Below are 11875 nucleotides of genomic sequence, written 5' to 3'. Positions count from 1 at the left end.
TTGTAATCAAATAACATGACCAGTTTTTCACATTCAAATCCTTGAGTACATCAATAGCACCAAAAGATTTGTTCCATTATCCTAAATGCTTTTGGAATTTTTTATGTATTTTAATGAAAAGACCCTAAGGTGTCCTCAGATTTTGGTGTCAGTTCATTACACAAAGTATATTTTTCCAATGTTTGCTTTAAATTTATTTATTTATTTATTGACAGGTGGATTCAGTTCCAGTTAATGGCTTTGAGGAGCAAGCATTTTCTCCGTATTGTTATGACGTTTATGATGATTTTGGTGATCCAAACATATTTCCTAAGGTGGGTGAGCAGTACCAGGCTGAAATTCCACCTTTAATGTCAGAATCTGACTGTTCTTGGTTTCAAAAGAAGCCACATGATGCAGAAAGAACATGTACCTTCAATGAGTCTCAATTAGGATTACCAATTCGTATAATTTGGATGAAGGATGAAGTAGAGGACAATAAGCATGGTCCACTGAAACATGTATGCGAGTCAATTGGATTTACCAAAAAAAGTGAATTTTCAAAAATAGAATGCATCCTGAATAGTCCTGGCCATGATAAATTAAATACAGAACCCGAGGACATTGACATTACATTGGTCAATGGAACAAAATTAGGGGCATCTGGAAATTGCAGTGTGCAACAAGAAACAAAGATTGGGGTGCATGAGAATAAATGCAAAGGCCACTGTCTGGTTCCTGGGTCTTCAACTGACACCTGGAATGAAATAAAAGAAGCCAGTTTCACCCTTGGCTTGTATATATTTGGGAAGAATCTTGTTAAAGTGAAAAGATTTATTGGCAATAAGACAATGGGGGATATAATGGCATTCTACTATGGGAAATTTTATAAGAAAATGCATTAATGGGCAAAAAAATTTCACAGGACCAAGGCAACAAGAGCTTTTATCTCTTCTACTACCCAATGTACTAGAGGAATGCCGCAGTAAATTACTTGAGGTATTTACATAAACTCTTCCTAAGTTTATGCCCTTTTAATTCCATCATTTCATGACATTATTCTTGTCTCAATCATAAAATAGTAGGTAGACACACGAATCTCCTGAGTTTGGATCAATGTCTTCATGGATCATGGCCACTTGCTTCTTGCACAATCTAGAATGTAATTGACCAATATTTTGCCAATACATGTTTGATATATTGAATCAATAGTGAAATAACATTCACATATGAATTTGTTGATGCTGATGAGTAAATGTTGTGCCAAGTGGTTACCAAATGGAAAGCTTGTAATACATTTTTCATTGCCTACAATTTGTGTGAGATCAACAGGCATTGTCAATCTAATTGAACTTTTCAATGTGTCACTGTTTTATCTTAAACTTGAAAAGTTGCTACTTCATTATATATCTTATTCATACGTTACTGCCTATTCACTGAGGAATGTGTTTTAGCTAATATTAAATTGAATTGCCTGGTAGGAGTCCAAGACATTTGTGGTAGGAAAAATGCTTCTAGAAGATTATGTTTTAACTTTAAAGGCTTCTGTTGGGCTCAATACTCTTGTTGAGGCAGTTGGAGTTGGTACAAAAAAAGATCTTACTTGTCTCACTGCAGATTCTGTGAAGTCCACTCAGGCACTTCCTGTTCGTCCAGAAAAACCAGTTGGCAAAGATTGCTCAAGGCTTACACCTGCAGAAATAATAAACATTATAACAAGCAATTTCAGATTAAGTAAAGCTCGATCAGGTGATCTCTTCAGGGAAGCTGTTTGGCCTCGTTTACTTGCTAGAGGTTGGCACTCTGAGAAGCTGGGAAGTGATGATAATTATGCTGTTGCTTATAACCATCCTCTTATTTTCTTAGTCCCTCGAGTTAACAAGTTTTCAAGGGAACTAGAGAAGGGGGATGACTATTTTGATTCCATTTGTGATGTCCTGGGTAAAGTTGCTTCAGATCCTGAGCTAATTGAGCTTGAGACAAATGCAGATGATGATTGCACAACCAAGGAAGGAAAATGATGTACTAATGAAACAAAACTAGACCAGGAAAACTCCCCTGATTCGCAACACCATTGCTATCGCATGCCGCCAACTCCAATTTGCAATACAGAAGTAAAGAACACAACTCTGAGTAGAACTGATATAACTGAGAAGGATTCTACTTCTGAAGATGATTCTAACAATGAGGATGCTTCAGAGGAGCAAACAAAAGGACCTGACTTTTTGGATTCCGTGTGCTTGGATAAGGGTAAGACTGATGCTTCTGATGCCAGTAAATTTATTATCATTGCTAAGGAAGTCCCTTCTGGCATTAATGGTATAGAAAATAATCCTTCAGAAGAAGTGGTTCCAATAAGAAGCATTGGTTCTACTAATCCATCTGCGGCCTCCAAGGACCAGAAGACAGACTTGTTGAGTAACACACAGGGAATAGATGCTATAGAGTGCCAATCAATCAAGAGAGAGGTACCCGATAGCAACAATATTGAAGATCCTCCTGTAACAAAAAAAATGGAGATTAAGTGCATGTAGCCGTGAAGAGAGAAATGTCAATAGTTCTAGCATCTTTATGGTTCCAGGAGTAGAACAAGATTTGGCCAGTTTCTATGCTGACAATTCAAAACCTATTGAGAATGTAATTGCAAACATCTTTGTGTCTCCCAGAATAAACCAAGAGAATGCCATTTACTGCCTTTGAATTCAAAGTTCAGTGAAAATGTCTTTCTCACTGAAAATGAATTGTCAGCATAGAAACTGGCCAAATCTTGTTCTACTCCTGGAACCATAAAGATGCTAGAACTATTGACATTTCTCTCTTCACGGCTACAAGCACTTAATCTCCATTTTTTGTAACAGGAGGATCTTCAATATTGTTGCTATCGGGTACCTTTCTCTTGATTGATTGGCACTCCATAGCATCTATTTCCTGTGTGTTACTCAACAAGTCTGTCTTCTGGTCCTTGGAGACCACAGATGGATTAGTAGAACCAATGCTTCTTATTGGAACCACTTCTTCTAAATGTTTATTTTCTATACCATTAATGCGAGAAGGGACTTTCTTAGCAATGATGATAAATTTACTGGCATCAGAAGCATCAGTCTTACCCTTATCCAAGCACACAGAATCCAAAAAGTCAGATCCTTTTGTTTGCTCCTCTGAAGCATCCTCATTGTTACAATCATCTTCAGAAGTAGAATCCTTCTCAGTTATCTCAGTTCTACTCAAAGTTGTGTTATTTACTTCTGTACTGCAAATTGGAGTTGGCGGCATGGGATAGCAATGGTGTTGCGAATCAGGGGAGTTTTCCTGGTCCAGTTTTGTTTCCTTAGTACATCCATTTCCTTCCTTGGTTATGCAATCATCATCTGCATTTGTTTCAAGCTCAATTAGCTCAGGATATGAAGCAACTTTACCCAGGACATCACAAATGGAATCAAAATAGTCATCCCCCTTCTCTAGTTCCCTTGAAAACTTGTAACTCGAGGGACTAAGAAAATAAGAGGATGCTTATAAGCAACAACATAATTATCATCACTTCCCAGCTTCTCAGAGTGCCAACCTCTAGCAAGTAAATGAGGCCAAACAGCTTCCCAGAAGAGATCACCTGATCGAGCTTTACTTAATCTGAAATTTCCTGTTAGAATGTTTATTATTTCTACAGGTGTAAGCCTTGAGCAATCTTTGCCAACTGGTTTTTCTAGACGAACATGAAGTGCCTGAGTGGACTTCACAGAATCTGCAGTGAGACCTGTAAGATCTTTTTTTGTACCAACTCCAACTGCCTCAACAAGAGGATTGAGCCCAACTGAAGCCTTTTAAAGTTAAAACATAATCTTCTAGAAGCATTTTTCCTTCCACAAATGTCTTGGACACCTACCATGCAATTCAATTTAATTTTAGAAAAAACACATTCCTCAGTGAATAGGCAGTAACACATGAAGAAGATATATAATGATGCAGCAAACGGTGACACATTGAAAAGTTCAATTAGATTGACAATGCCTGTTGATCTCACAGAAATTGTAAGCAATGAAAAGTGTATTACAAGCTTTCCATTTGGTAAAATTTTGGTCAATTACATTCTAGATTGTGCAAGAAGCAAGTGGCCATGATACATGAAGACATTTATCCAAACTCAGAAGATTCGTGTGTCTACCTACTATTTTATGATTGAGACAAGAATAATGTCATGAAATGATGGAATTAAAAGGGCATAAACTTAGGAAGAGTTTATGTAAATACCTCAAGAAATTTGCTGTGGCATTCCTCTGGTACATTGGGTAGTAAACGAGATAAAAGCTCTTGTTGCCTTGGTCCTGTGAAAATTTTTTGCCCATGAATGCATTTTCTGCTTTTCATTTTCCTCAATTCAGACCACCTTTGATATCTCTCAGACTTATAAAATTTCCCATAGTAGAATGCCATTATATCCCCCATTGTCTTATTGCCAATAAATCTTTTCACTTTAACAAGATTCTTCCCAAATATATACAAGCCAAGGGTGAAACTGGCCTCTTCTATTTCATTCCAGGTGTCAGTTGAAGACCCAGGAACCAGACAATGGCCTTTGCATTTATTCTCATGCACCCCAATCTTTGTTTCTTGTTGCACACTGGAATTTCCAGATGCCCCCAATTTTGTTCCATTGACCAATGTAATGTCAATGTCCTCGGGTTCTGGATTCAATTTATCATGGCTAGGACTATTCAGGATGCATCTTTTTTTGAAAATTCACTTTTTTTGGTAAATCCAATTGACTCGCATGCATGTTTCAGTGGACCATGCTTATTGTCCTCTACTTCATCCTTGATCCAAATTATTCAAATTGGTAATCCTAATTGAGACTCATTGAAGGTACATGTTCTTTCTGCATCACGTGGCTTCTTTTGAAACCAAGAACAGTCAGATTCTGACATTAAAGGTGGAATTTCAGCCTGGTACTGCTCACCCACCTTAGGAAATATGTTTGGATCACCAAAATCATCATAAACGTCATAACAATACGGAGAAAATGCTTGCTCCTCAAAGCCATTAACTAGAACTGAATCCACCTGTCAATAAATAAACATTGGAAAAATATACTTTGTGTAATGAACTGACACCAAAATCTAAAGACACCTTGTGGTCTTTTCATTAAAATAAATAAAAAAATTCCAAAAGCATTTAGGATAATGGAACAAATCTTTTGGTGCTGTTGATGTACTCAAGGATTTGAATGTGAAAAACTGGTCATGTTATTTGATTACAATTATTCATTTAAAAATCATATATTTTTCTCTCTCTTATCTCATTATCAATAAGTAGTTGTGATCAAATAATATGACTAATTTTTCACATGAGAATATCTAAATCTGTGCATCGATAGTTCATTTATAATAGGATAAGTAGGCGGATTCTGAGATTCTAGAAGGATAAATATTTATATATATTTATAGTGTCATTAAAAAATTAAAAACTACTATCAGATATTAAAAAAAAAAAAATCCCAAAATAATCATCATCATTTAGAAATAGAAATCTAAAAACAGTGTCTCCAAGTTTATGCCAACAAACTCGACTCAAAAGTCACAGGGACAAACTTTGCCATTAAACAAAATTGGAGTTGAGATATTTCTGAGAAGTAAGGAACAAATGGAGGACCAAAACGCAAACTAAGAACGAAACAATCGAGCAGATCCACTTCCTGACCCCAAAAATGAAACAGGAGCAACCCGGAATCCAAAGTCGAAGACTTTGAAATAAATGCATGACGACCTATTAAACACATTACTCCCAGAACCAAAACAATCGTTACAAAACCAGCAACATTCATATCTGAAACCAAACTCAAACATCAACAACGAAGAAAGAAAAGTAAATAAATAAAAAATAAAAAATAAAATATTAAAAGATAAAAACAAAAGCACGAAGAAACAGACAAGCAAGAGAAAAAAATCCAACATGATCCGAGAAAATTCGAGTCATTCACTCGAAAAAACTGCTAGAACACATTCACATGTACATTGAAATCATACAAAAGAAAACAAAGCACGATGGCGTGGCCACACAGAAAAAAAAAGTAGAAACAAAAGGAACAAAAGAACAAGGAGATTCCCAGTGTTACCTCCATTGAAGACGAAGAAAAAGGAGAAGAAAGCTCTGTGACCACGTGAAAAAACTAGCCTGTAGAAAAGGGTGTTCATGTTTACACACCGATTAGCAAGTTTGCAGATTGAAAACAAAGAAAACGTGAACAAGCAAAGCCTATGAGGAACAAAAGCACACACACACATACAAAATAGTTTACTGCAAACACCATAAAGAGAAAGAGAGAGACAGAGAGAGAGTGGTACCTGCTTTGAGAAAGCTTAAGCTTTCGTGGGGACGAAGGTTGAATTGGAGAAACTGTGGTAAGAGAGGGTCGAGAGAGAGAGAAAGAAAGAAAGAAAAATACGAGAGAGATAATATGATGGAGGGGTGTGAAAATAAAAAACATATATGAATGACATATTTATAATAAGATTACAAATATAGGGTTTAATATTTCTGGTTTTATTGAAAAAAATATTTATCTATCATATCTATATAAAAATAAATGAATCCCATAAAAAAGATTTCTTCCTTTTATTTACAATAGAATCTATTTATTTTTGTGCAAGTGTGATAGAGAAATATTTTCTTTCACAAATCTTTCCTAAATATGGGTTTACAAACTTTTATTTTATACAATTACAAATTATACTATGTCTGACAGTGACCGGTAATACTCTACTTAAGAGTCGGCTATGAAGCATCGACACTTTAAAAACCCTGACGTGTCGTGTCCGACACCTCTTGACACTCTGACACTTCTCGACACTCCAACACGCGTTATAAAAATTCTAAAAAAGGTTCAAATGTTGCACTGTGTTGAGTTTTTAGTTCCAACTATTAGATTTGTTGGATTACGATTAACATTTTATTGAGTTTAATATAAATATTTGGGATATCTTATGTTTCTTTGCAAAATTGATGAATGTTATAAGTTTAGTTTCATTTTTTTGTTAAATTATTGAACATTAAATATAATATACACTACATAAATTAAAAATATTATTTAATATCAAAACGTGTCCAAACGTGTCAAAATATAATATTTTTTAAAATTAACGTGTCGGAATGTCGTGTCGTATTGTGTCACGTGTCGATATCGGTGTTACATAAATTACCGATTCGACATAATATAATTTGTAAAAGTTTGTAAAAAAAAATTGTTAATATAAACATCGGCAAAAAAATTAATTTAATGTTTTTTAATAAAATAATTACGCATTTATTACAGTTTTGGAAATAATTACGGATCTATTGCACAATGTGACGCCCCATTGAGGCGTCTCACCCTAAGGGGAGACGCCCCAATGGGGCGTCACTCATCAGGTGTTGACACGTGTCATTTTTTTTTTCAAATTTTTTTTTTAATTTAATCATAAAACTTTTGAAGGCCATAACTTTTGACTCGGGTATCCAAATTAGGTAATTCTTTTTTTTATTCAACATAACTTTACGATATCTACGCAATGACATCTCATTTGATATATTTTATTTCTCACAAACATAATTTTAATTTGCAAGAATGGTATTACAAGAGCAGTTAAACCCAGAAGCCTCTGAGTTCTGGGTTTGTGATTTAATATAAAAAAGTAAATAAAATTTTGATTTATGATTTAAATTTTTTTATAATTGTTTTTATTATAACAAAAATATTGTTTGTGATTTAAATTAAAAATAAAAATAAAAATTATTTTTAATAAGGAAAACAAAATAAAGATTTGATTTGTGATTTAAACAAAAAAATCAATTTGAAAAATATGTAGAAATAAAGGAAATAATTAAATAAATATTCTAAATCTCTAAGGAAGAAGGATATTATTTTTGAAATTAATGATTAATGCTATAAGCTTCTGGGCTATTATTCGTGGTCTGAAATTAATGATGGCTTATGAATGTTTTTCAAAAATAAAATTACCTAAATTAGGCGTGATTGCCTCTTGATTGACACCCAATTTATACGTGATTGGTGACGTGTCAAGTGTTGACACGTGTCACATTTTTAAACTCAGAAGCCTATGAGTTCTGCGTTTGTGATTTAATATAAAAAATAAATTAAGATTTGATGTGTGATTTAAAATAATTTTTTTTTTATTTTATTATAAAAAAAATTTGGTTTGTGATTTAAATTAAAAGTAACAATTATTATTAATAAGGAAAACAAAATAAAGATTTGATTTGTGATTTAAACTCAAAAATCAATTTGAAAAATCTGTATTAATAAAGGAAATAATTAAATAAATATTCTAAATCTCTATGGAAGAAGGATTACCTGATTTAAATTTACATTATGTTTGTGAGAAATAAAATATATCAAATGAGATGTCATTGCGTAGATCGCGAAAAGTTATGTGGAATCAAAAAAAGAATTACCTGATTTGGATACCGGAGTCAAAAGTTATGGCCTTCAAAAGTTTTATGATTAAATTAATTTTTTTTTTTTGAAAAAAAATTACACGTGTCAACACCTGATGAGTGACGTCTCCCCTTAGGATTAGACGCCTCAATGGGCGTCACATGTGACATTGTGCAATAGATCTGTAATTATTCTCAAAACTGTAATAAATACGTAATTATTTTATTAAAAAGCATTAAATTAATTTTTTTTCCTATAAACATCCCTTAAGTATAATATAATAATATAAGATATTGGAGAGAGGGTATAGTATGGCCCAAGCGCAATTACTGCGCGTGTGAATGTTTTTGACACGTGGACTTTCTTTTTAATGATTCACATTCTACTATACGCAGAGACAGAATTTTTTATAATTATCAGTCAAATCACCTGCCTCAACTCATTAACCTGGGATTTAAAAATAAAACACCTAAAAATTTAAACTAAATGAATCAATTTATACAGTTTAAAACTCTCTGATTCGATTATTAAATAAAATTATTTGAAATTACTGACAAAAATTATTCCATTAAGTCTTAGCTTATTTGCTTTAAATAAAATATGAATTTATAATCTTGAAATGGATAATACTTAATGCTAAATTATTAGGTGCCTTCTTAAAGATATTAAAAGGAATAAAATCCTATAAAAGGTTAAACTTTTACAAGTTTATATTATAGAAAAAAATTATAGTTTTTTAATGTACATATAAAGAGCATGCGCGAGCGCGTGTATAACGGATGATATAAAAGCTTGTATATAAAGGATAGTGAATCCACAATATAAAAAGAAAAAATATTAATTTGTTAATTTTAATTGAATGGAAAACGTAACATTTATGATATAGAATTAATGTAAATTTTATAATAGTCACAAAAGAAAACAAGTTAAGTCCAACACATTCATGGGCAAAAAATTTTCACACGACCAAGGCAACAAGAGCTTTTATCTCGTTTACTACCCAATGTACCAGAGGAATGCCGCAGTAAATTACTTGAGGTATTTACATAAACTCTTCCTAAGTTTATGCCCTTTTAATTCAATCATTTCATGACATTATTCTTGTCTCAATCATAAAATAGTAGGTAGACACACGAATCTCCTAAGTTTGGATCAATGTTTTCATGCATCATGGCCACTTGCTTCTTGCACAATCTAGAATGTAATTGACCAATATTTTGCCAATACATGTTTGATATATTGAATCAATAGTGAAATAACATTCACATATGAATTTGTTGATGCTGATGAATAAATGTTGTGCCAAGTGGTTACCAAATGGAAAGCTTGTAATACACTTTTCATTGCCTACAATTTATGTGAGATCAACAGGCATTGTCAGTCTAATTGAACTTTTCAATGTGTCATCGTTTTATCTTAAACTTGAAAAATTGTTGCATCATTATATTTCTTCTTCATCAGTTACTGCCTATTCACTGAGGAATGTGTTTTTGCTAAAATTAAATTGAATTGCATGGTAGGTGTCCAAGACATTTGTGGAAGGAAAAATGCTTCTAAAAGATTATGTTTTAACTTTAAAGGCTTCAGTTGGGCTCAATACTCTTGTTGAGGCAGTTGGAGTTGGTACAGAAAAAGATCTTACAGGTCTCACTGCAGATTATGTGAAGTCCACTCAGGCACTTCCTGTTTGTCCGGAAAAACCAATTGGCAAAGATTTCTCAAGGCTTACACCTGCAGAAATAATAAACAATCTAACAGGCAATTTCAGATTAAGTAAAGCTCGATCAGGTGATCTCTTCTGGGAAGCTGTTTGGCCTCGTTTACTTGCTAGAGGTTGGCACTCTGAGAAGCTGGGAAGTGATGATAATTATGTTGTTGCTTATAAGCATCCTCTTATTTTCTTAGTCCCTCGAGTTAACAAGTTTTCAAGGGAACTAGAGAAGGGGGATGACTATTTTGATTCCATTTGTGATGTCCTGGGTAAAGTTGCTTCAGATCCTGAGCTAATTGAGCTTGAGACAAATGCAGATGATGATTGCACAACCAAGGAAGGAAATGGATGTACTAAGGAAACAAAATTGCACCAGGAAAACTCCCCTGATTTGCAACACCATTGCTATCCCATGCCGCCAACTCCAATTTGCAGTACAGAAGTAAAGAACACAACTCTGAGTAGAACTGAGATAACTGAGAAGGATTCTACTTCTGAAGATGATTGTAACAATGAGGATGCTTCAGAGGAGCAAACAAAAGGACCTGACTTTTTGGATTCCGTGTGCTTGGATAAGGGTAAGACTGATGCTTCTGATGCCAGTAAATTTATCTTCATTGCTAAGGAAGTCCCTTCTGGCATTAATGGTATAGAAAATAATCCTTCAGAAGAAGTGGTTCCAATAAGAAGCATTGGTTCTACTAATCCATCTGCGGCCTCCAAGGACCCGAAGACAGACTTGTTGAGTAACACACAGGGAATAGATGCTATGGAGTGCCAATCAATCAAGAGAGAGGTACCCGATAACAACAATATTGAAGATCCTCTTGTTACAAAAAAAATGGAGATTAAGTGCCTGTAGCAGTGAAGAGAGAAATGTCAATAGTTCTAGCATCTTTATGGTTCCAGGAGTAGAACAAGATTTGGCCAGTTTATGTGCTGACAATTCAAAACCTATTGAGAATGTAACTGCAAACATCTTTGTGGCTCCCAGAATAAACCAAGATAATGCCAGTTACTGCCTTTTGAATTCAAAGTTCAGTGAGAATGTTCTTTCTCAGGAAACTCCACCTGAGGTGAAAGAATTTTCAGTTGGTCTTGTACCCCAGGAGAACAAGCCACTAGCAGATTCTATATCAATTCCCAGCTCAATGTTAGTCAGAGAAGTGGTGCCTGCTACTAGTTCTTATGGTACTCAGGATCAACCTGAGAAACCCCAGCCAAGGACTAAGACATACCAGTTCCACCAGAAGTTGAAGAAGATGATGAACCTTTTGTGACTGAAGTGGATGAGAGACAACAAGATAATATAGGAAAGGAATCAGATGATACTAGTGTAGAAAAAATCTCCAAACATGTGGATCACCCTGAGCATCAGCCTGAAATGAACACCCGGAGGAAGAGCAAAAGAACCACCTTACGAACATTAAAAGTGCTGGAAGTTATGGCCTATGGATATCTGGAGCCAAAGGATAAGCGAAGAAGAAGGGATTGAAGTGGCTGGTGAGACTTCTTGTAGTGGTAGTGCAGATTTTCAAAATGAAGAGAGAGCAAATTTTGCATATATTGGTAGTGGAAACGTTAATGCTAATTGATATGTACAGGCTTCAAGTCTAGTGAAGGATAGTGAGGGCCAAGTTTTCAAGTTCCTGGCTAGACTCAGGATGAGAGTGGCACTTGTTTTCAGTAACTTGAGATCACATATAACATGAAGAAGAGAGCAGCCTTTTCAGTCATTGAATTGGTACATCACATACTTG

General features: G+C 34.4%; 2 protein-coding genes across 2 annotated transcripts; one reads left to right on the top strand and one right to left on the bottom strand.

Moving 5' to 3' along the window:
• Positions 1–215: 215 nt before the first annotated feature.
• On the top strand, positions 216–2000 carry LOC133304923 (uncharacterized; the record flags this gene model as incomplete). Its single annotated transcript, XM_061505010.1, has 2 exons — positions 216–845; positions 1461–2000. Coding segments are annotated over 2 exons (1170 nt in total), but the record flags the coding sequence as incomplete, so codon positions are not given.
• An 814-nt stretch (positions 2001–2814) lies between these two features.
• On the bottom strand, positions 2815–6091 carry LOC133304922 (uncharacterized). Its single transcript, XM_061505009.1, has 5 exons — positions 6086–6091; positions 4859–5033; positions 4225–4658; positions 3455–3794; positions 2815–3347 (listed from the first exon to the last, which is right to left on the bottom strand). Exons 1-5 carry the CDS (start codon positions 6089–6091, stop codon positions 2815–2817), a joined length of 1488 nt encoding a protein of 495 aa, XP_061360993.1.
• Positions 6092–11875: the final 5784 nt, after the last annotated feature.

Source organism: Gastrolobium bilobum, unplaced genomic scaffold, assembly GCF_033153095.1.
Source record: "Gastrolobium bilobum isolate Gb01-03AN ecotype WA unplaced genomic scaffold, APGP_CSIRO_Gbil_v1 utg277192, whole genome shotgun sequence".
NCBI lineage: Eukaryota > Viridiplantae > Streptophyta > Magnoliopsida > Fabales > Fabaceae > Gastrolobium > Gastrolobium bilobum.
This window is presented reverse-complemented; position numbering and strand designations above follow the sequence as displayed.

Bases quoted from the DNA above. Each gene is read 5' to 3' on its own strand.
- LOC133304922 (XM_061505009.1), bottom strand. The intron at 4,659-4,858 runs GTGATGCAGAAA...AATTGAATCCAG, and splicing joins TTGGTTTCAAAAGAAGCCAC to AACCCGAGGACATTGACATT. The intron at 3,795-4,224 runs GTATTTACATAA...TAACTTTAAAAG, and splicing joins GCCACAGCAAATTTCTTGAG to GCTTCAGTTGGGCTCAATCC.